The following is a 25909-nucleotide window of genomic DNA, read 5'->3' as shown; positions in this document are numbered from 1 at the left end:
CATCCGTTTCAGGTGTGGCCTGCTGGGACACGTCTCGATGCGATGCCGTGCTCGACGAGGGAGGCCCTTCACGACGCCGCCATCCTACGCCTGACCGTCCTTCACTCCGCTTGGTCCTAAGGAAAATCGTGGCACCCCACACGCACAGCCCTTGCAGTCACCTCAGGCATCGGGTTTGGAGTCACGGGTCGTCGGTTCTCACCGGGTTGTGTTGCGCGAGGGTCGGGTTGTTGTGGGCGATGGGTGGCTGCGGCATCCCGGTCAGTTGTTGGCATTGGGCCGCCATGTTGTTGCTGCTGCGGTGGGATCGTCAGCCATGATCGGAACCGTTCATGGCATAAAGGTGCGGGTGCTCATTGATACCGGAGCATCCGCCACCATCATTTCGGGGTTCTGGCAGTTGCCAGCTCTCCCGATGGCTAGAATACCTTCAGGACTACTCGTTTGTGGTCTCATATAGAAAGGGTGCTTGCCATGTAAACGCTGACACACTATCACGACTGTCACCAAGTGATCAGTGTGCATGCATTACAGGGGCAGGGCGTTGCAAGCCCACTGCGACGGGACCATCTTGCACTGTTGTGGCTGCAGCGGATGTTACACACACACACACTGACATATGGGACAACACAATCGGCCTCACCTACACGGAATGGGGGCGACTCCAGGAGGAAGATGCCTCCTTATTTAAAATAAGGCGCCGTGTTAAGAACTTCGAGGAGGATGGGGGCCGACGAGCATTGTCCACGGTGGTCATTAGAGGGGGTCTATTGATGAGGTGGGATGGGGAACTGCGGAAATATAACATCGTTGTGCCCACCGTTTTGCGGGGCAAAGTAATATGGGCGACGCATGAACGAGTGATGCATCTTGGTGTCCAAAAGATATTGTCGACTCTCCGGCTTAACTTCTTCTGGCCCGGGATGCCAGGAGACATCTATAATGTTTTAAAAGAATGCACAGAATGCGCTCGTCGAAAACCTCTACCAAAACTGGCTTGTCCCCCTCTAAAATCCATCAGCCTGTCCCGTGTGAATTAACTCGTCGCGGTCGACGTGCTTGGCCCATTTCCTACAATCCCGCGGGGAAATAAATATTTGTTGGGAGGTGTCGAGTATCTATCTCGGTGGCCAATGGCCTGGCCGGTGCCGGACCCCTCAGCTGCGACGATTACTGACGCATTTCTCCACGGTTACGTTTTGGATAAGGGGGCCCCGGAACGCCTTCTTATGGACCAAGGCAAAAAATGTTCTTCTAAATTACTAAAGGATGTATGCAGACTGATGGCATGGTGGAACGTCTACACAGGACCCTGACATCCATGCTGTGTCAGCAGGTCAATGAGGACCAGTCTGACTGGGACCTGCACGTTCCAGGTGTTCTCGCGGCATACAGATTGGCCCCTCACGCCTCCACTGGCTTCTCGCCATTTTTTCTTATGTACGGGAGGGAGCAGGATCCATCAATTGAGGTTCAATTGAACCAAGGAGCAGGGTAATAAGAAAATGCCTAGCCCCATACGCCTTACCCTCAAGCGGTTATCAGAAGCAAGGAAAGCTTCGAGGGAATTCGGCCTTGCGGCAAGCTGCAAACGAACATCTAGTTGGGCTCCGGGAATCTAGAACTAAATAGTCACCAGGTGATATGACTTGACTTCACTGCCCCCAAGTTCCAGTAGGTACGTCCCCCAAAATATATAAGCCTTGGCGAGGCCCTGTGGAAATTATAGGTTACATGTCCACAAAGTGTACGCATCCAGTTCGGTCACAGGCACTGGTTTGTGCATCCGTCACGACTGAAACAATTTTTTTCTGCTGGACGGGTTCCCTTCATCTCCACTAACCAGGGGCTGTGTGTCTGGTGCGCCAGACGAGCTGGGGCGCGTGTCCGTGGAGGTTGTTCCTCAGGGGATTTCTGGTTCTCCGCCCGCAGGATCCCAGCACCTACAGCCCTTGGCGCAGCCGGTTACACTGACCGGAGGTGGATTGAGGAGAGAGGAGCGGCCGTCATCTACTCCTTCTCTTGCCGGACTTCCTTCTTCTTCTCGGGAGGGGCCGTGCCTATTAGCCACCTTCTACCTGTCCCTAGAACCCCCGGGAAGCCTACACTCACCCCCGCCTGGGGGTCTGACGATGAGGACACGCTAAAAAACTGTCTGTTTTAAGTGACTCTTATTTAGCAAGCTAATTGTCCCTACACCGTGTGGTTGTGGTCACACACGCGAGCCGGATGGGTCATTGGCTGATCCTGGCTCATCTTGTGCCGCGGAGGGTGACCCACATGCGGGGGTTGGTTGTGCTGCTGCCTGGAGGTCGAGTTGGCGCGTTCTTCGGCGTGTTCACAGTGCCAACATTTTTTTTATCTTTCTTCCAAATCTTCTCCTCCCCCTTTTTTGTTGCGCCATTGTTGGCTGCATTCTTCGTTGCTACGCTTTTAACCCTTTGAGGCATGCTGCTGGGTTTTATTCAATTCTGGGGGGATTTACAGCCAGGACGGCTGTGTTCTATAAAGATGGGGGGAGGGGGTGTTGTAGTGACATAAATGGGGTCACTATGGCGGTTTGCGCCAGCTCCCATCACAAGAGTGGAGCTGTGTGTCTTGGGCCTCTCTCGGGCACCAGAGTGAGCATGCCATGGAAGTGAGCCCGAGGGGGCATAGTCCTGGTGACAGTGAGAGAGGTTGAGTGAGGACATGACAGTCTTGGTGACCCCGAGAGGGCACGTGAGCGGACGAGGTGGCAAGGAGAGCCCAAAAGGGGGAGAGAGGGACACGTGATGTAGGGGCCAGAGTCTTCGGGAAGGACCTGGAAGGGGGCGTGGCCAAGGGGGGAGCCCGGCCACTCCGCGGTCCATTAAGGCTGAGTCCCGAGCCCCAATCGTGGCTGTTCTCCAGAATCAACCCTCGGCGCTACGTCTCTCCGATCTTCGGTCTCCGCTCGACATCGTGGGTCAGTCAGGATGTTACCGACTGACCCGGTTATGTAGTTACCCTGTTGGGGTCGAGTTAACGTGTGTCCATTTATGTAGTTGGCCCTGTTGGGGCTGTGTAATAAACGTGTTGCCTCCAAGTCAAGTGTGTGCCGCAGTGAAGAACACTACACTTCTACAACACATACGTTGTAGAAAGAAACCTGTATATACATATATACCTTTAAGTACACACTCGTGTATGTACACAATCATCTATGCAAGCATAAACGTGTACACAAACCGATATGCAATCACACCTATAAGACAACACACCCGATTAGTGCGGGTGGCTACATACGGTTAGAATGGAGTTCAACATACATACATACCCATACCTGTACACACACAACTCTACACCGTACTGGAAACAGATGCGCGGTTACACATATGTAAATAGGTACACGTGCACACTCCCTTGTGCATGTACACTGGCGGACATATACCTGTGTGCACAATGCGTCTTCCGCAGCATATAGTTTGTATACATACTGCACACACACAGGTGTATTGTGTGAGTACACAAATTGTCTGTGCGTATACATACTGCACACACACAGGTGTACGGTATGAGTACACATACTGTCTGTGTGTATACATACTGCACACAGGTGTACTCTATGAGTACACAAACTATCTGTGTGTATACATACTGCACACAGGTGTACTCTATGAGTACACAAACTGTCTGTGTGTACACATACTGCACACAGGTGTACTATGAGTACACAAACTGTCTGTGTGTATACATACTGCACACACACAGGTGTACAGTGTGAGTACACAAACTGTCTGTGTGTATACATACTGCACACAGGTGTACTATGAGTACACAAACTGTCTGTGTATACATACTGCACACAGGTGTACGGTATGAGTACACAAACTGTCTGTGTGTACATACTGCACACAGGTGTACTATGAGTACACAAACTGTCTGTGTGTACACCAACTGCACACAGGTGTACTATGAGTACACAAACTGTCTGTGTGTACACATACTGCACACAGGTGTATGGTGTGAGTACACAAACTGTCTGTGTGTGTACATACTGCACACACAGGTGTACTATGAGTACACAAACTGTTTGTGTGTACACATACTGCATACACACAGGTGTACTCTATGAGTTCACAAACTGTCTGTGTGTATACATACTGCACACACACAGGTGTATGGTGCGAGTACACAAACTGTCTGTGTGTATACATACTGCACACAGGTGTACTATGAGTACACAAACTGTCTGTGTGTATACATACTGCACACAGGTGTACGGTGTGAGTACACAAACTGTCTGTGTGTACACATACTGCACACAGGTGTACTATGAGTACACAAACTGTCTGTGTGTACACATACTGCACACAGGTGTACGGTGTGAGTACACAAACTGTCTGTGTGTACATACTGCACACACAGGTGTACTATGAGTACACAAACTGTCTGTGTGTACACATACTGCACACAGGTGTACGGTGTGAGTACACAAATTGTCTGTGTGTATACATACTGCACACACACAGGTGTATGGTGTGAGTACACAAACTGTCTGCGAGTACACAAACTGTCTGTGTGTATACATACTGCACACACACAGGTGTATGGTGTGAGTACACAAACTATCTGTGTGTATACATACTGCACCCACACAGGTGTATGGTGTGAGTACACAAACTGTCTGCGAGTACACAAACTATCTGTGTGTATACATACTGCACACAGGTGTATGGTGTGAGTACACAAACTGTCTGCGAGTACACAAACTGTCTGTGTGTATACATACTGCACACACACACACAGGTGTATGGTGAGTACACAAACTGTCTGTGTGTATACATACTGCACACACAGAGGTGTATGGTGTGAGTACACAAACGGTCTGAGTACACAAACTGTCTGTGTGTATACATACTGCACACAGGTGTACAGTGTGAGTACACAAACTGTATGTGTGTACACATACTGCACACAGGTGTATGGTGTGAGTACACAAACTGTATGTGTGTACACATACTGCACACAGGTGTATGGTGTGAGTACACAAACTGTCTGTGTGTATACATACTGCACACAGGTGTACGGTGTGAGTACACAAACTGTCTGTGTGTACACATACTGCACACAGGTGTACAGTGTGAGTACACAAACTGTATGTGTGTGCACATACTGCACACAGGTGTATGGTGTGAGTACACAAACTGTCTGTGTGTACACATACTGCACACAGGTGTACTCTATGAGTACACAAACTGTCTGTGTGTATACATACTGCACACACCCAGGTGTACGGTGAGTACACAAACTGTCTGTGTGTGTACATACTGCACACAGGTGTACTATGAGTACACAAACTGTCTGTGTGTACACATACTGCACACACACAGGTGTACGGTGTGAGTACACAAACTGTCTGTGTGTGTACATACTGCACACAGGCGTACGGCAGGTGACCACATGCGTGCAATGTGTTCGCACACCTGCACACCTGTACACCTGTGTGACGCGGTAGACAATGCCAGCGATGCTGGAGCTGATAGCGACGAAGCAGACAACAGGTGACAACAACAGCAGCAGCAGCAGTAAACGACCCCCCCGTGCACGCAGAGCGTGGGGCCAGCGAGCGGAGTGCGGTGCTCCAGTGAGGAGCTGGGATCCCTCACCGGCGGCGGAGGCTCTCCCTGCCGGGCCCCCGTCTCCTCCTCCTCGTCCTCGTCCCGGGCCGCCAGGGCCTGGCTGCCGTCACGGCGGCGCGGCACAGCTGGACATGCTGCTGCTGCTGCCGCCGCTGCTGATGATGCTTCTGACGACGATGCCGCTCCAGCGGCTGTTGCTGCTGATGATGATTGGGATGGGGGCCGCAGGAAGTGACGACACAAGCCCAGGGGGAGGGGGCGGGGGGACAGCGCTTCCGGGTAGCCATGGCTGCCGTCGCCCGGAAGTGAGAGCCCGCACCGCCATCTTGGTTCGGGATAGCCCGACCCGCTCTAACGCTGTTGTATTTTAGTTTGTCTTTAAATTAGAACTTGTCTCGTACTCGTCTTAGTTTGCGCCATTCGGGTGAAAAGAAAAACATACTTCATAATCACCAATGGGATATCGTTTGGACGGGAACAATTTTCAGCGTTGATTATATTGATTCGGCGACCTGAGGGAGGCATTGGGTCTGGCCATGAGGATGTGGATTTGAAAAACAAGAATTCTCAATATGGAAATGAGGACCCACATCATCAGCAGTGCTTTAGGAGAACCGCACCGTGCTCGTCTGACTCCTTCATTAACGCCTTCCCACTCGGCGTTTGTCCACGAGCTGTCCATCCACCACAGGCCCCTCGGGGCAGGAGAACTCGCAGAGTGCCGAGACACACCAACAATGTCCACGAGGTTGTTTTGGGTGAGATCGCGTCAATAAAAGTGTCGTTAAGTCCGCCGCCACCACCGACACAGCCAATTAGGTTTGCCACGTAAACAGAACGTGCCAATACTGTAAGTTGCAACCTCAGCACACTGGTTTGTTGCAGAGTAAATCCACAATATTTACAATTCGAGTATGACGTCTTGCTGGTGATGACAGTCTGCTTGTGGGTTTACTCTCCCACTACACAGGTGTACCGAAGTAGTCACGAATTGGCACGTTTTGTTAACGTGACAAACCTTGCTAATCGGCTGTGTCGAGCGGTGGCGGGTTTAACAACGCATTTATATTTACACGATCCAACCCAAAACAACGTTATCGTGGATATTGGTCGCGAAAGCTCAGGTGTTAAATTCAATAACATTGTCCTTGTAACGCAGGCTTTGCTAAGAGCGACTTGGTGCAAACTGCCTGGCGTAGGCGCTGCGTTCTTCAGCTCTTGGGAGAGGACACGCGTGTGTGTGAAAGTGTTCACAGAATCCATGCGTGTGCGTGGTTTTTTCTTGTTACAGTACAACCAAATTGGGGGATGCTGTTGACGTACCAAAGCTGTAGCGTAGCCCGTTTGGGGCTTTTGCCGTAAAGGTTTGCGGCTGGGTTCTCAGTAGCCGTCCTGATTAACAGAGGTGTGGACTCGAGTCATGTGACTTGGACTCGAGTCAGACTCGAGTCATGAATTTGATGACTTGCGACTCGACTTGGACTTGCATAACAATGACTTTGTCCCACCTATGAGATGTGGACTCGAGTCATGTGACTTGGACTCGAGTCAGACTCGAGTCATGAATTTGATGACTTGCGACTCGACTTGGACTTGCATAACAATGACTTTGTCCCACCTCTGCTGATTAATACTGCGGGCGTGTTGACCGTATGCTGTATACCGCTACACGCCGTGTGCGTCAGTGGACATTACAGGTCACATGATCATTGTGACGGAATCAACCGTCGAGGTGTGATGTGAGGTGTGATGTAAGGTGCTTTTCGTTGATCAGAGACGTGTGGACATGCAGATGCGTATAGGTTTTTGAATTCACAGTATACATACACTGCATACGTAGTCTTCCTTTCAGTCTGTGAACTACTTCAGATGACATCACATGTATTGCAAAGCTTGGCACGTAAATTATGTAATGTCGGCCTTTGAAGATATTCATTTTCTAAGAACCAAAATTATGCCATTGAAATGATGCAATTGCAATGATGTCACTTTCATGCCAGGAGCAGGTGTCTACTTTACAACACATACGCCTTGCACACTACATTTCTTGCAGTGAGACAAAGCATTCTTGGGAAAGGGCTCTGCAAGACAAATGAAAGTGGTTTTCAAGAGACACAATAGGGTGTGCATTTTGAATAAAAATTATCTGAAAGCAATAGCAAAGGCATTTGGTTGAATGTGTGGCTCTAAGGCTTCTGTCCTGTTCATGGCAGACATTGTGGTCTTAACCTCTGACCTTTTCGCCTGAAAAGAAATCCCAGGCAAGAGGTGTTGGTAATGAACCATTTCTGAACATTTCATTAACATTGGTCACTAGGTCAAACAGATATTGGGAAGAGACAGGCATGGCTACTTTATCTTAATAGTGAACAAAATAATTACAGTCGTGGATAATTTAAGTAACAATAAATACGCACACAATACACCTCTTGTATCTCCCTCCACAAGTCATCCTGACTGCTGATGAGGCACTAAATGTCGAAATAGGTCCAGAATTTGCTTGTGTTGTACAAATGCTACTGAAGTGATGCATTCCCAGGTGGCTGCGGCTGATGGGATGTGTAAAACATTCTTCTTTGGAAGGTGGATTATTAAAGAATAAAAAATGTCCAGAGATATTTTTCTGCACATACTATATTTATTATTTACAACATTCACAGCTACACAGGGTTTATGCACATTTAAAAAAAATAATTTGCCCTATTTGCTAAATTGTTCAATTTCCAAAATGACAAACATGTCTAAAATATACTATTCTACACATCTTATTTCATTCAAATTAAAATAAATACACTTTGTATTTCCATTGGCATCATTAACCAAGCGGCATCTCATTCCTGAGTTTAACGTGCTCTTAGCACCCCAACAACCGACCATTCATCACGTGGTAATGACCAAAGGGAAGTGCTCGACTTTGGTTGGCTGGTAGGGCCGTGGGAAAAGGGTGCAGCTCAGGAATGAGCTTGGGAGCGATACGCGCAAGGGCTTTTTGTTTCCTACTGGTGCCAGTGTGCGCCTCTGCATAGAGTGGTATGTTGGTAAATGTTGCATAAAAAGAAGGCTGCCGTTCAAGCTCAGGACTGATGAGAAGGAAAAAAATGCAGAAAAGTATAACAAACAAGTTGCCTGTGCCGTTTTCTCTAACGTAACTTTGTTTAACCGAGATTCACCGTGACCCGCGGGCATGATGTGATGGATAGAAATCACTCTGCCACTGATGGAAGAAAATATTGTACACATTTTAAATGTTAATGTACAAATCCTGTGCTGTGTTTCGCGTTGAAAGGAAGAGAGCTGACTCTATACAGGGTCTTGCAGACCCTGTAATCCACGGGCAACGTGATTTTATTACAAAAGCCCCATCGTTTAAAGATCGCTAACTTTTTTACGGATTACAGAAATGTAGAGCCACCCTCCAAAAAGATCCAATAATTTGCAAAAACTCATAAATGTAAGGTTATTCGCCCGCGTCGGATTACCGGAGTTTCCGCGAACCGTAGGGGCGCCACAAATAACAGGATTTGGAAATTATCGTACCATTTTTATAGTTAATTTAATGCAATGGTCAATATTAGAAGATGTATTTGTGCAGTCAGGATCATCTTATTACACAAGTCTTTTAAATGCAAAACAATAATTGCATGCATCATAATAAAACATCACATCACTAAAATTATTCTAATAAAGAGAAAAATAATTGCATCTGACATGGAACATCTCATTTACCCACTCTTCAGAAATTCAGAAAATTGAATTTCATGCAACAGTTCTAACAACAGTTCTAACACTGTTGCATACATCATCAGCGTATGGTTTGGCAGAATTGAGTATGAAAGCATATTGGGGTTTTTTTTCCGGACAATCACTGCCAAAAGGACTCAGACCGTCGAATTTGCCACATGGTGACCTCTGCGTGGTGTCGGTAATAATCCAGGACTTGAAGCCAGCATCTAAGAAGTTCTGACCTAGGAATTTCGTATAACTGAATGATCTAAGGTTCATGACAATCACCTCCCATTGACAGTGACTGAAAGTGGCTGGAACAACCACAGATGGCATAAGAGTGGTGACAACCACTTAAATATCCCCTCTGCTTAGGAGAAAGGCAGGCCCTCACTGACCGGCATATTGATGTGAGCAGTCAGAATTGGTATGCTGCTTCCTTCACGGACTGCAAACACCTGGCATTGAACATTAGAAATTAACAGACAGCAAACAACTGGATTTTAACATTGAAACAGACAGGGTTCAACTATGAAAATGAAGTGACTACATCCAGAAAATACAAATGCTTATAATGTAATAAACATGTTTAAAAAAATGTTGCACTGTAATCATTAAAATAATAATTGCCCATTACATGAACTGATTAGTAAAACATACCTTAATGATGTCAGAGATGCCTTGGTCACTACGACACTCCACAAAGGTCTCGATTGGGTAATTTAGTCCAGGAACCAGCATTGGAAGCTAGAGAAAAGCATACATACAAAAGTATAACGTATATTTGTTCCTCAAAATATAATTCAACAATTGTTTTTTTGAAAAATCTTTTCAACAATCCCACCTTGAAGAAGGCTTGAGTCATAGAGTACAGGCGCTCATCATATGAGAAGCAGACAAAGAGTCCCACGCAGGGACGGCTTGGCGATGTATTCTGCAAGTTCAGCGTCAGTTTAAAGTTGGGGCCAATGCCCTGCACCTGCACGCACCACACAGCGGTCCTGATGTCAAGGAATGTCTACACAGACCCCTGTAAAGTGATGCAGAGTAATTACATGCAATTATGATGCACAAAGCCATCCTATCACAAGTCATTCTATAATCATGTTTGCTGTCTGCAAGTGAAGCTTTATTCTTCGACATGAAGATAATTTGCAAGTGCGCTCCGTGCCCCCTCTAGTGGACAAATCTAGTAAATGAGATTAGCCAACAATATAGAATGGAATTCAAATTAAACAATTTATGACAATTACAACTAAATTGTCAGACCTGGTGGATGCACTGAGAAAGGGGAAGAGGAACACACGTATTAGGGATCAAACGCAAGTAAGATACATCATATACGGTTGTTTTATCATTTCTGTTAACTTCGGTCCTTTATTTAGTTTGGTTTGCTTGTCATTTTGGGGACCCAGGCCACTCTTCTGAATGAGACTATCCTATTACCTCGAGTTCTCACCTGGTTAATCAAAGTTAACTTCATGAGAATAAAACAAAACTGAGAAGACATCCACTGCGAATTGGGAGCAATTAAATTAGCTCCTGTACAGGTGCTAGATTAATTGTTGCATCGCAAGACCATGCCAGATGTCAATTGCTTGGGAAGGCTTTCACCTAGCAGTTGCTAGATCGTGACTTATAAAGATGATCGGACCAGGAGAAATGGCAGAAATTAAGGTTATACTTATATTACACGTAGGTGTATGGACTGGACAAGGTCGGGCCTCGAGATAGGTTTGGATCAGAAAAACGTGCACATGGGCGAGGAATGCACGCACCGTGGCGTTCAATTTGAGGGGCTCGGCGAGGCTGGAGGAGACGGGCGCGAGGCAGGAGTCCAGGGCCTTCATGTAGGCACGTGCCGCCTCCAGACGCAGGCGATACAGATCCGTTTGAAACACCCGGTGCATGGCTGGGAATGTGCGTAACGGACAGCAAGTTGCAAGAAAGGTTTGAGGGAATCGCTTAATGAAGTAACTACTCATCCAATGACTAAATAATTAACTTAAACTCTATATATTTGGTTATAGGGAAGTAATAATCCAACCCCTGCACAATTCTATTAACTGTCACAATTTGTGGTCAAGTAGGTGTCTAAAATACTCCCAGAGGAACTAGCTACATATCCCTAGGAGGGTCCTGAGGTCTTGAGATTCAATAGACGTTTCGGCTGAAAAAAGCATTCATTATTAACACACTTAAATAACAGAGACGTTTGGAAAGTACATGCCATGCAATGCGGATTCTAGATGGTGGTGGCAGTCTTTGTGAATGTGTTGCACATTGTACAGTGCCATGCTCCAGGTTGAAGCTGGAAAATTTGCGATGGCATTTGGATATATCATGAAAAATGGGTCTCGTCTGGTCAAAGTAAAAAGTGAAATTGTCTCCATGCTCAATCGAGCAATGGAATGGTGCTAATTTCTACTGGCAGCCCTGAAGCAGCGACGGATATTCAACATTCCCATGTAGGGGGGCCAGCCTGCACACTCGGCAAGCACTGTCGAATTTCCACAAAATCCTGAACCGGATTCAGACCCGCATGTGTCTGATTGAGATGGCACCCTAACCCCAGTGAAATGGAGTTGATGTGTATTCTCGCCCCCCGATTAGGAAGACGCACAAACGGCACACTCGCGCTCGCGTAGCGTCTGATCCACGTAGAGCTTGGTCTTCTTGGGCACGTTGAGCTTGATGTTCTGCGCCACAGGGGGCCCCAGAGTGGCGTCCTTCTCCTCAAACACTGCCGTGCGCTTTAGAATCTTTATGGCCAGGCCACCACCTGCCAAAGACGAGGCAGACATTGCCTACAGTTACCCTGATCAATGTAGAAATTAACACATCATCAGTGTCATTGTAAACAACACATGCAACAAAACAAATGTGCAAGCAGTACACCTTCTACCCAAATCTGTCTCTACACATACAAAATAAAAGTATATAATTTTTACACAACCTATTGGCCACATGGCCTTTTGACAGTGATTTATTTCCAGCAACATTGGCTTATTACAAGTAAACTCTGCACAGGTTTTTGCAATCAACGTCTCATCAACAGGGTCAGGCTTGTTTAAACCAATGCTGGTAAACTATCATTTTTTATGCAAGTGTAATAAAGGACTCGTTCACTGGGTCTGTCTCCGTTGTCCTTTATTCGGGTTCTTTACACTTGTCCCACACGGCCCTCGCTCAGAGCCTCCCCGCTTGGCAGCTCGACAGCTGCCGTCGCTCCTGTAGCCTTTCTCACTCCGATGCAGCTCCGCTGCAGGTTCCCCTTGTGCAGTCCTCCGGCTGCCCTCACCGCAGCTCCACCGCTGCTCCCCGTTCCTCCGTGCTCGGTCACCGCTGGCCGACGGTGCCGAGTCTTACTGTGTGTGGCGATCTCGCCACTCTCCAACCTCCGCCCTGCGTGGCCTCTCTCTGTCTCTATTCCCAACTCTCTCCCGTCTCTTCCGGTATCTCTCCCTTAAGACCTCACCCCTCTCTCTCACGTGACCTAACCCCTCCCCCCGTGACGTCATATCCGCGAGGCCGTTTACGCCCGCATTACACAAGGATGCTCTCTATTAGCTATGGGTTCTAGTTCAACGCAAAACTATATAAAATAGAGGTAAAACAATACCATCCCACACACATACATATCATATATGTATTAACATAATGCTACATATGTGAGGGTAAGTGCTACCCACTTCCACACCATCATGAATCTCTCGTGCATCTGCCTTACCCTTGGTGGTCATGACCAATGTGCTGTCCTCCCGGCCATATCTGCCGAAGCAGACGCTGGTAACTACATCCTGCGAACAGCAAAGACCGCAATTAATCAGCGGTGAATGTCACCCATGTCAATTACTAACTTGGCATCATAATAAAGACGTTAATGTCACAAATTTCAGCAGCGTTATAGATGTTCTCAAACTCACAATTATGGTTTTCTCAAACCAAATACTTTACACCATTATTTGAGTCTTCACAATCCACTTCCCTGTTTTATAAAGGCAATGAATATACCATAGGCACTTAACATTTTCTGTTGAGAACAATTTATTGTTCGTAGACATGTTTACCCAGGAAAGGCTTACTCAAGTCTCATGGCTCTTTATCAGTACCGTCCTGTCAAGTTTTATCAGTCAGGGGCGATGACTGCTATGAAGATTTCAACTGAGTAAATTACAGGTAATTATTATTTTTAAATTTGGACCGGGAGGCCGGCACACAATGGCTAATCATCACGATTAACCTGCACCGTGAACCATTAAGACAATGAAAATCTGTCCCTCTGGGACAAGGCGTGAAACGTCACTCTGTCTGCGTGTTAAAACCTGAAAGCATGCACCGACGCTCATTGTACCTGCGTTTTGATGATGTTCACGAGGTACTTGTCCCGGTATATATGCACCTCGGAGTTAACCATGGCCACCAGAACAGCTTTGAAGCCTCGGCCCTTGTGGTCCATGAGCTGCATGGTGGTTATGGCGGCCGGCAAGTTGACAGTCCACAACCTTTTTCCCTGTGATCCACCGTCACCAAGACAGGAACACTCAGGGTCACTGCTCATCTACAACACCACTGGCTGTCCTCTACATTAGCAGGGATGGATGTGGTAAATTTGAATAGACTCGGCTCTGCACAATAACAAACGATTGGAGGTGTGACTTGTGTTGGAATGGCAACTTTTAGTTCATGAATTTAAATATGCCGAGTTTTATATGACAGGAGTTTAAATGTCTACAACTTACGAATGTGGTGTCAAGATAGGTTTAGAATAACATGATTGTTTAAACCATACCATTCTAGGCAACATTTAACAAAAACATAAAACACATGAAAGCAACTTAAAACAGGGATCTCTATGCATGTGTATGCAATGGTTATAACAATAATAATTTCGATTTAAAGCTTTCGTGACTGCAGGGATTCATCTTCTAGGTTCTTTCGGTAAAGCCACGTAGCGTTGTAGCCGAAACGTCATGAGAATTATTTTATTATGTTTTATTTTTATTATTTCATTACTTACCTTCTACGTGACTTTAACGAAAGAACCAAGAAGAACAATAATAATCTTTACATGTATATGTCGCTGCTTAAATGCCTCAGCAACTCAAAGTGCCTTGCCTCGCATCTAATCTCCAACATTCAAAGGGCACCCCCACCTGCAGCTTGCAAGTGGGCATTAGTTGGCGAGTGATGGACGATTAATGGTACCTGTAATCCCAATTTTTTGCAGGTCATTTGTGGCAAATTTAGTCCATGATGCCTGCACACAATGAATGGTCTGCCCATTTAGAATGATGCCACGGGATGTTTAATTTAAGTTGGGAAGCAGGCGGCAGACATTTATGATTAATATAACAGCCAGGGTGCCATTTCTAATCCAAACTGCAAACCTCTCCAAAAGCAGACGAGCGTCCTCCCACTGGGTCATGTCACCGAGAACAAATACAATAAATGCTCAAACTCAACGCTTGTAGGAGCTACAGTGGCACGGGCGCACCTTCTGCGTGTATCCCTGTAGGCTCTCGTCCATGCAGCCCACCACCACATTCTTGTTGACGCGCACAAGCCCCACGGGCTGCGAGCTCAGCTCGATGCAGTGTCGCGGCTTCTTCGAGTCCCTTCGACAGGATACGGGAAAGCGCACGGGCATTCGGGTTAAGCGAGACTGCACTTCAGATCGTCGACACGCGTAGCGGCAACACAAACGGGCACTGCCGATGGCCAAGGCAGAAGTCGCGCTACGAGGCTGCACCCTTTCCAGCTGCTGATGGATCGTGCTGTAATTTTTAGGTAAAAAAAAAAAACACATGCGTTTTCTAAAATTCCGGATGGAATAAGGGCAGCGTATTACGCCAAGTGAAAACAAACGTCTCGTGTGCCAGCCTCATTTCAAGCCAAGTGGATTCTCACTCGCCAACATACTTCCGGAGTAATCTCCTTTGTAGAAATGGGATGCTCGAGCTCATATAGAGTGGATACAGAAGGATTATTAAACCAATTTCATGGGAACTGAGATCGTTAAAAACTTTTACTTAAATGAAAATAAGTACGCAGCAGCTAGCACTGTCTTTCTTCAAAAGAACTTATCTCTTGTCAACGCTCACAATGCTTTATTTCAGGACATTCAATGCTCCACGTGCATGTGTGCTGCTAGGTACCGCTTGAGGGTGTAGACGTTGCCGTTGCGGCAAGCCACCACCACTCGGAACTCAACGTCGAAGAGGCCGGATACGTCCACGAAGACGGGTACACTGGGCAGGCTCATCTGCCGGGACGCATGCAGTCCACCGTCACCCTCATGTCGATTAAGGTCCACGCTGTTCACCTCATCTCATTCAATTACAACTCAAGGAGTGCTGTCTTCAATTAACCACGCAATTGCCTGAATGTCAACACCTCCATTATATACAATATACATATCGAACATGTTTCACATTGATGGGAACGTCTTTGTAGACTTTCACCTTAAAAACATCTTCCTTTACATCTTCCTCTATGTGTTTCCTCCATAATTGTGAATAGTGCACTACCTGGGCTATAGTTTCCTTAGATATGTGTGTATGTACATATAAAATCCAAATTTACAAAACGTTGTTCTAATTCATTAGATTTGCAACATATCTGCAAGTGGGCACACACTCAAACTGTGGCACTACTTTAAATATAAAATATTTAAATGTCCCGTTATCTAGAATCTCACAAGAGTTGTGATTCTACAATGCATCAACCCAAACAGATGGTGATAAATAAAGCAATATATAAATAAATATATTGTATATGATCATTCACAGATGTTTCCACAAACCATTTGGCATCTTGCAGGACTGTGAGCGTCAGTTCTGGGTGTGGGGTGAAGGGTCACGGGAATGGAAAACTGTGCAAACTAAATATTTAGACTCTGCGGCTCAGTTGCTGGAGTAATAGCGCACAGTCACACCAAAGATTGATTTCGCTGTGATTAGCAAGAAACATGTGATCCCTATTCAAGCCCGAACACGCAAAAAGCATGTCAAGTGCATTGAATAATGTCCTAATGTTAATTATGAGGGTTCATGGTACATGCATTGAATCATAACAATTATTATAATTAACTCATATACACGTATGTAAGTAGAACTTCTTTCACACTTTACGTAGCCAGCCATGCTAACCATGAAGGCACTTTGGGTGCTACAGTTAGTACAACAGAAAAAGCAATGGTTTCTTGAATCAAATCATAACTCCAAATGACGAGAGTTCATCGATTTGCAAGGGGGTGATCATCGTTAAAAGTCTACCGCCGAAACCGCGATCCCAAGCGAGGGTGAGGCATGAACTCCCGTGGGAAGTGGTGCACGTTGTAACCCAGCGCTTCAGAGGCAACGGTTGATGTACCTCGTAGATTTTTCAAACTCACCAGGCTGCGAGGTGGCCACAACAGAAAATCTGTTCATGAATCCATCTGTGTGGATATTTGAGTGTTATCCCCTTGGAAGTAAGGGTTTTTTTCTGGGTACTCTGGTTTCCTCCCAACTAAAAAAAAAACTCCTTAAAACGGAACTGGCCAAGTATTCCAATGCAGGAACCTCCAGAAAATGAATATGGAGAATTAGTGAGGTTTCATAGCTAAATAAACGATATCCCCATTGATATCTTGGCACGCCGTGCATTTGTACAACGCGGTGGCTTGGGTAGGGCAGGGAAGGGCTGTAGCTTTGCACACACTCACTTTGGCCAGGATAGTGAAGGCCTCGGGGTCCAGCACAAAAATGTCAGAGCTCTCGGTGCCCACTACGAGGCAGCTCACAGCGTCTTCATCCGCCAGGCTCTTCCGCAGCGTGCTCAGGCACGTGATCACTGTCTGCAAGTTTTATCAGCAGATAACAGTTCACCCCAAGACTCAATTACTCAACTGGACTTGTTAACACCTTCCTGAATGAGACTCAGTGAGGCTTTCCTGGGTAAACAAGCGTAATAATACAATTTGGGATGAACATTGCATAACTCCTTGCATGTATGTATGTCTGTGTCTCAATGACGGTCTGAAGCCCAGATGAAGTTGACTATTCTTTCGTTGTGTGCTTAAAATAATTACAGAAACGTTAAAAATAATTGCAAACATGCTGTAGAAACAAAGCGAGATTAAAAAATCTGCGTTCTTTTAATAAGTTGACGAATTTACTTAAAACACGTGACCAACCTTGAGTTATGAGTTACGGTGTTTAAATGTTGTGAGGCTCAACTGCGTGCGACTCGGGTGACACACATTTACTTACGCTAAATATAACAACCTAACCTCATTGGTAACAAAAATAAATAAATGTTCTTTTGCACGAGTTCACAAAGAAGCATCCTTTGTCTGAATACTTTTGAGAATATATATACCCTTTCTGGCAATAAAACAGGTGTTAAGATGTTAAAACACCAAACTGAAACCTTTTGCAATGAATCATGTCTGCATTAACCACATATACTTGTGGTGAACATGCAAAAAAAAACGTGCTCTGACAGCATATGCATTGTCTTTTAAACTGATTGGTCCATACCACAGACAGCTTTCTTCAGAGCCTCGTCTCAAACAGCGTTAGACCAGACGACGCCAAAAGGTGAACAGCACAAAGACAATGCCACTGTCAGGACATTGAGAGCTCGGGGCGAGCAGCTACATCATGGGACCTCCCTTGCCAGTATTAAGATATAAGAAGAGGTTTTACCCTTTCTGGCATTAAAATAGGTGTTAAAATGTTCAAGTAAGACTTCTCCACAAATTTGGCTGTCGCCTGATGAAGCTAGTTGTAATTACTGGCGAAACGTCGCACTCGGATTTTAAATGTTGTGGCTTGGCTCTCCAACACACTGGCGTGCTGTACTCGTGACGAATTGGCTCGTTCTGTTTACGTGACAACCCTTACTAGTTGGCTGTGTCGGGTGGTGGCGGGTTTTAATGACGCATTTATATATTTACGCGATCTAACCCAAAAACCTTTATTATGGATGATATTGGTCGCGAAAGCCTACGTGTTAAACTGTATTTATAGTATAAAGCATTTGCCCTTGCATTTGTGGCTTAGTGTCATTTTTGTAATTCTATCTGGTTGTGCCATGCCTTATCATCTATCTTCCATAGGTGGCATTTTGTATTTTATTAATTCTCGATTGTAAGAAATGATTGACAGATGTAATGCTTGAAATAATAGTTCACATATGCTATATAGAATATAACCAAACCCACAGTATGTCATTATAGGGAAATCAGAATAGCTTGGATATATTAATAATGGTTACACATGTATCTAAGCTCCAGTAGAGTTAGAATCTGTGCAAATGTTGGTGGAAAAAGAGTCGTGCATAACTCTCACTATAGTTTGGTTCCATCGTGGCCAATATCCAGTGACTGCTCAAACCCCTCAAAGAGCTGACAGAAGCAGATACATGGCGCCTCCTGCACTCTCATGCCCGAGCTCACGGCTCAGTGTTGCAAATTAGGGGCAATAGCAGACTAATTGACTGTCAACTAATGCTGCACGTGTTGGATGTGGCATTTTCCGACATGTACAACGCCAGTGATACTTATCATTAGATATTTTTAATAGGACAGTACTGAGCCCTTCATTTAAGAGCATTACAAAACAAGTATACATTTCATACACCCAACACAAATTCACATTTACACTATTTACACTAAAAGAGGCACGAGATAGACATAAGGTATTTACAGTAATCTCTTGAGCTTGTCCAGAGCAACACTGCCCACCAAAGCCGTGCACATCCACAACAGATTACCGCAGCCTATCTGTTTCTTTGGATTCAGTGGAAGGTGTTCAAAGAAAGCATTGTGAAGATGTTATTGCATCAGGAGCCTCAACGTTATCCTATGCAACGCGGTGGCCAATATAGCTTTGCCATAAAGTAGCTAGGCTGCACGCAGCTCATAGGCAAGGAGCTTTACGAATGCGGTAAATCCATTTTGCGGCTTGTTGGGTGGTGTACGGGTGAGTGTGGCTTGCCTGGCGCTTGAGTGGCGTGTGTTTGTGAACGGCAGCGAAGGCTGCCATCTCCTGAGGCTCCACCATGAGGAACCTGTCGGCAGCATAACATGTTCTTAAAACCTGGGCCAGACACAAGCAGAGGCTGTGGAGCTCTGGGAAATCATCCTCATGATTATGTACCGATCTATCTGGCCTGGGATCTAGGCTTCAAGGCTCGGGTTGCCACCCAAAAGGATGTTCTGTGCACAGCGAGTAGATGTTCTCAGCCCAGTTGCGAGCTGCCATGCGAATGAACAGAAGTAACGTGAATGCCACCTACAACCCTATCAGCCACGCGTTATTCAGACACAAAATAAACACCAATAGAGACAACAAGTAGGAGACAATGAGGATTAGCCAGGGGAAGTCCAGAATGCAGGAGATATACTGAAAAGGAGACATCACTCTATTGTGGAAGAGGTTTTCAAATAAAGAATATAGCTTCCTACTGTGATTAGCACAGGTAACAGAATGACTCATTCACTAAAAAATATAAACATAGCTAAGCTAATTATGATGTGTCAGGTGAACATAAAAACTCCATGTGATTTTAATATGACAGTGTGATCCTTTTTTTACTATTATGCTCATTTACTCAGGGAAGTACGTTCAAATGTTACCACTGCACCACTACAGCATGTGGCTAAGCCTTCCATAGCAATATATGTATGCGATCTCAGAAGGAAATGTGGCTGAATTATGTGCAAACGCCGAATACTGTAATGCTTCCCTTGGAAACCCTATGGGCAATATATATATTTTTTGCATGTACTCAGAGATGGATATGAATTATATGCAAATATTAGCTGTGTCATTTAAAGCCATCACTTAGGAAATATATTAACTTAATTAACTTAGTATGTGTGAGATTAATTTTAAAATGTATAAAAAAACAAATACACAATGTAACTGGGTTTCACCAAATATCCCAATTCTGAAATATACCTGCAAATGACTAAATTGGGATTACATATATCAACACTGCCATCCACTTAGAAAACTTGGCAGGACCCTCCTGAAAAAAAGCCTTCAGGCTAAGTGAGGCTTTCCAGCATTGGAGGCTGTCTCATTACTTTTTAGGTATACAATAAACCAGGCCAGTCCACTGTATGTATATTATTACATAAATGCATCTCTTGAGACACAGCAGTCACCAATCAATAGCAATGTTTGCAACAACTAAACAAGGACAAGAAACTCAGCAGTAGGCTACACTGCATTTTATAATGCAAAACCAGAAACACGTTGTAACGGTGGGCATTTGATGAAGAGGACTATCACTCATTCCAACACAAATATATTTTTGGGTTAGGGCACGTAATAACTTGGCTAAATATCTCCTGCAAAACCTTCCAGCACACGATACAGCCAAGCAAATTCTATAGTCCACGTGTACAAGCATTCAATGCACCAATTTTAACGCGACAATTAACCCACAAATTGTTGTTGTTTCAGCTCACCAATAAGCTGAAGAACAATTCTCACAACTCAATCTAGCAATAAGAAAAGATGCTTCACGTAAAACTATGTCAAATATCTCCAGGAAAATCCAGGAATTCATAACCAAATACAGAAAGTCAGAATAATTTGGCCAGATCATTACATGGTCCAACCCAAAATCAATTATGAATAATATTGATTATGAAATTCTATGTGCCCCATGCTTTTGTTTGTTTGATACGCATAATGGCACAGCATAGACTTCATAATACAAAGTGCAACCTGTTCTCTGAGGCGAGTGTATGGCTTGTAGCTGATGCTGCATTGCACAAACAGGACTTACTTTAGCGATCTGACAGTAAGAGGGACGTCTCCTTTGCTCCTGCAATGTGTGACAGAATCGGGAGCAACAACATTCTGCATTGGTACAGCACAAGGAAGTGAAACATTGGAATTTTCAGGAAGTAACCTTTCATTGTGAAATCAACACCTCAATCTAACTCACTTGATCCTAATCTGGATCCTATTCAACTGCTCTTGACCATAGATCCCAAACCGTTTTCTGTTTAACCCTAACCCCAGCCGCAAACATTTAAACAAGCTTACAGTCATAATTTAACAAGAGTCTTAAAAATAGTAATGTTTTAAGTGTGGAATTTCCTGCACCGGCGCAGGGCTCTAAACAGGAGATGGGCATACCCTCAATGCTCATTTGAGCAGGAACCCATTTTGACTTGGACCTAACAGAGTACTTTTGGCATGTCTTAACATGAACACCGATTCAGAGGTGACAATGCTACGCATCACTTCAATGCACCATATATTTTTTTCAGGCAACCCTTCATTCAACTCGGCAAAGTAAATACACAGAACACTACGAGCAACAGTACTTGTTAAAAATCACTCGCACAAAAAGAGCTTTAAAAGCTTCCATTTACCGTATGTTTTCCAGCATTTCTTTGAGAGCCATGTAGTCGATTTTGTCCTAAAAATTACAAGAAACAATTTTGGAAGCCACACATTCAGATACAAATATTGCAGCATCATTCCCTGGGGGCTCTTCCCAATGTGTTGTTCGGCTCTCCATTAGTCCATAATAAAGGTTTTTGGGTTAGATCGCGTTATTTATAAATGTGTCGTAACCCTCCACCACCCGACACGGCCAAACAGTAAAAATGTGTCACGTTTACAAAAGATAAATAGTTCACTACTTTAGTGTTCTGAACGGGCATATCTTTATCTCAAAACATAGCAGTGACAGCACGGTTCAGATTTTTCTGGTGATAAAAAATACAAATAATATTTAAGAAGTTACACTGTGTTGTCATGAATAATATATACAGTAAGGGTGTAATGATGCAGAAACGCCTTACTATCAATATTCTTCAAGACGGCACAACATTGGGATGTTTAGAAAATTAAATGAATGAGTGTTCTAACAATGGGAGTTATTGGGAAACACCAAGATACATGTATTGAACAATTATTTTAAGAATCAATGTTTTTGTTTATGGAGAGTATATGCAAATTATACATTTAGGCTAATAGGGTGAATGCATGTACACAAATGAAACTGATTAAATGATAAACAAGACAAAATAATGTACGCTAGCGACAAAAAAGTTAATTTTTTCTTGAATTGACAAAATCGATTGGATTGATAATCACGATAAAGTTAATGACAGATGGTTAAAGGGGCTCATCAACCTCTCTCGCCTGGATCCAGAGGTCCATCTCCAGCTGGTTGACCTCAAGTGGCGGCAGGGTGAACTTGAAGTAGGGCCGCAGGTTCTTGTAGACGTACACGAAGGGACCCGAGGCGACGGCGATGGCGGGCGAGCGGGGCTCGTTGGTGTCCATGAAGAAGGTGGCGACGCCGGTGGGCAGGTCGATGAGGGTGTTCTCTACGAGCGGCGCCGTGCCGCGAAACACGCGCAGCTTCATGCTGTACGCGCCCGTGCCCAAGTCGGCCACCACCAACTATATGCACAAAACCAGAATCATGAATTATTTATATTCGGGTTGTTAAATGATAACCGATAAACTGGAAGCCATGTCCAGTAGGATATTATGAATAAAGACGCTGTTTTAAGAAATGTATCCTATTGTTTCACCTGCTGCCACTAACAGATGACCTTTAGATTGGAAGTCCAGTGAGCTCACCATTAAACCACGACAGCTCCCTTCGTTTCTCAGTTAAAAAGTTAAACATGCAATGGATAATTCTCGATATGTGCATCAAACCGGTAGTCGGTTTTTACCATTTTCTTTCAAGTTAAAACTATTTTATGAACCTTAATTTATTGCATTGTCATCATTATCATCAGCTGCCGTGGAGTAATGATTAGCACACTGGACTGGCCATCAAAAGGTCACTAATTCGATTTGATCTCCTAGGGTGGCAGTTGAAACAATGAGGAACGTCTCTAAAATCCCAGTCTCTGTCCACCTCGCAGTATAAATTGGTCCACCACAGTTAGTCGATCAGCAGGTTGGATGTGGTGGGGAAAATGTGAGTACGCCCATCTCTTCTACCACGTCAGGTCAACGTGGAAGGGTAGAATAACCTCGAGCATTCGCTCTATTTGAGGCTCTTCATGCAGCAGTGGCTTAGTCAAGGAATTGCAGGGCTGCACTTTTACATTTTACCTTTATACTGGTAGGAACGAAGTGGACCAGACCACCAATAGATTAATGTGTCCGTCCGTCCGTCCGCGTTTGTCCGTCCGTCCGTCCGTCCGCGTTTGTCCGTCCGTCCGTCCGCGTTTGTTCGTCCGTCCGTCCGCGTTTGTCCGTCCGTCCGTCCGTGTATCAACATCGCCCCCTACTGCAAACACTTGGAATGACCCTGTCTGACAAGATGGCCGCCCGCTCCCCCTGCGATATGTAAATTAAACAAGATGGCCGTCGCTTCCGGCGCATCACGGCAAAACTTTAAACTTCGCTTCAAAATTACTTTACTGAAACGCAGCACGTTTATTTAAAAACAATCACTTTACTGAAACGCAGCACGTTTTTTTAACACAGAGACAAGAAACATTTATTAACACAGAGACGAAATACATTTAATCGCCTTATTTGTGCACGAAAAGCACGGCACGAGGCCTAGTGCGGCAGGCTTCTTGAGGCCTAGTGCGGCAGGCTTATTAACACAGAGATGAAACGCAGCACGTTTATTTAAAAACAATTACTTTACTGAAACGCAGCACGTTTTTTTAACACAGAGACAAGAAACATTTATTAACACAGAGACGAGATACATTTAATCGCCTTATTTGTGCACGAAAAGCACGGCACGAGGCCTAGTGCGGCAGGCTTCGTGAGGCCTAGTGCGGCAGGCTTATTAACACAGAGATGAAACGCAGCACGTTTATTTAAAAACAATTATTTTACTGAAACGCAGCACGTTTTTATAACACAGAGACAAGAAACATTTATTAACACAGAGACGAGATACATTTAATCGCCTTATTTGTGCACGAAAAGCACGGCACGAGGCCTAGTGCGGCAGGCTTTGTGAGGCCTAGTGCGGCAGGCTTATTAACACAGAGATGAAACGCAGCACGTTTATTTAAAAACAATTATTTAACTGAAACGCAGCACGTTTTTATAACACAGAGACAAGAAACATTTATTAACACAGAGACAAGATACATTTAATCGCCTTATTTAGCAACGAAAAGCACGGCACGAGGCCTAGTGCGGCAGGCTTCGTGAGGCCTAGTGCGGCAGGCTTATTAACACAGAGATGAAACGCAGCACGTTTATTGTTGTTGTTGTGCATATTGGCAGTGGTACCTGACTCGGATGAATCTGCAGCCCGGCAGCGGCAGAGCAGAGGCAGCGAGAGGCCTCGTCGCTGCTGCTATTCACTCGCTTATAGTTCTACCGTGTTCACTACATCTCTGTCGTGTTCACTACATCTGCTGTGTTCACTACATCTCTGCCGTGTTCACTATCATCTCTACATCTCTGTCGTGTTCACTATCATCTCTACATCTCTGCCGTGTTCACCACATCTCTGCCGTGTTCACCACATCTCTGCCGTGTTCACTACATCTGCTGTGTTCACTACATCTCTGCCGTGTTCACTATCATCTCTACATCTCTGTCGTGTTCACTATATCTCTGTCGTGTTCACTATATCTCTGTCGTGTTCACTATATCTCTGTCGTGTTCACTATCATCTCTACATCTCTGTCGTGTTCACCACATCTCTGCCGTGTTCACCACATCTCTGCCGTGTTCACCACATCTCTGCCGTGTTCACCACATCTCTGCCGTGTTCACCACATCTCTGTCGTGTTCACCACATCTCTGCCGTGTTCACCACATCTCTGCCGTGTTCACCACATCTCTGTCGTGTTCACCACATCTCTGTCGTGTTCACCACATCTCTGTCGTGTTCACTACATCGTTCACTGGTATGCTTTCCAGTTGCTCTATCTGCTCCAATATACTAGTAAATGCATTCGAGTTTCCCCATCTAAGGTCAATTAATCTCAGATGTGATCGTTTGGAAATGAAAGACTACGAGTCTTTAAATCTCACAGCGTTTCTTGTCAAAACAAACACTTTTAATTAACGTTACACTAGAATACAGTATTTTTTTCTTTAACTCCTCTATACCCGGTCGATATCCCTGTACCGGTATTAGTATTATTCCTACCAGCCCACCCCGCAGGGTCCTGTTGTTTATACTGGTAGGAACGAAGTGGACCAGACCACCAATAGATTAATGTGTCCGTCCGTCCGTCCGCGTTTGTCCGTCCGTCCGTCCGTCCGCGTTTGTCCGTCCGCGTTTGTCCGTCCGTGTATCAACATCGCCCCCTACTGCAAACACTTGGCATGACCCTGTCCGACAAGATGGCCGCCCGCTCCCCCATGCGATATGTGAATTAAACAAGATGGCCGTCGCTTCCGGCGCATCACGGCAAAACTTTAAACTTCGCTTCAAAATTACTTTACTGAAACGCAGCACGTTTATTTAAAAAATTACGTTACTGAAACACTGCACGCTTTTTTAACACAGAGACAAGAAACATTTATTAACACAGAGACGAGATACATTTAATCGCATTATTTGTGCACGAAAAGCACGGCACGAGGCCTAGTGCGGCAGGCTTCGTGAGGCCT

General features: G+C 45.0%; 2 protein-coding genes across 5 annotated transcripts in view; both read right to left on the bottom strand.

Moving 5' to 3' along the window:
* Positions 1-5824, bottom strand: part of LOC144933685 (protein dispatched homolog 1-like) — a 60762-nt gene extending 54938 nt beyond the window's left edge. For all 3 annotated transcript variants that reach the window (XM_078858753.1, XM_078858752.1, XM_078858754.1), the window contains exon 1: positions 5631-5824. The gene's annotated coding sequence lies outside the window, so the exon portion shown is untranslated. The remainder of the gene's footprint in view (positions 1-5630) is intronic.
* A 2406-nt stretch (positions 5825-8230) lies between these two features.
* BBS1 (Bardet-Biedl syndrome 1) overlaps positions 8231-25909 on the bottom strand; it is a 29121-nt gene continuing 11442 nt past the window's right edge. The window contains exons 4-17 of one of the 2 annotated variants that reach the window (XM_078858751.1): positions 22481-22753; positions 21712-21758; positions 21117-21155; positions 19313-19385; positions 17035-17166; positions 15485-15591; positions 14824-14944; positions 13681-13839; positions 13057-13126; positions 11950-12108; positions 11105-11238; positions 10171-10260; positions 9987-10073; positions 8231-9784 (exon numbers count right to left, since the gene is read on the bottom strand). In XM_078858751.1, the coding sequence (XP_078714877.1) occupies positions 9698-9784; positions 9987-10073; positions 10171-10260; positions 11105-11238; positions 11950-12108; positions 13057-13126; positions 13681-13839; positions 14824-14944; positions 15485-15591; positions 17035-17166; positions 19313-19385; positions 21117-21155; positions 21712-21758; positions 22481-22753 (1578 nt within the window). In that variant the 3' untranslated portion in view covers positions 8231-9697. Of the gene's footprint in view, positions 9785-9986; positions 10074-10170; positions 10306-11104; positions 11239-11949; positions 12109-13056; positions 13127-13680; positions 13840-14823; positions 14945-15484; positions 15592-17034; positions 17167-19312; positions 19386-21116; positions 21156-21711; positions 21759-22480; positions 22754-25909 lie in introns of both variants that reach the window. The other variant, XM_078858750.1, reaches the window with a different exon arrangement.

This window comes from Lampetra fluviatilis, chromosome 7, assembly GCF_964198595.1.
Source record: "Lampetra fluviatilis chromosome 7, kcLamFluv1.1, whole genome shotgun sequence".
NCBI classification, from domain to species: domain Eukaryota; kingdom Metazoa; phylum Chordata; class Hyperoartia; order Petromyzontiformes; family Petromyzontidae; genus Lampetra; species Lampetra fluviatilis.
The sequence above is the reverse complement of the archived record's forward strand: the minus strand, read 5'-3'. Positions and strand labels throughout refer to the sequence as shown.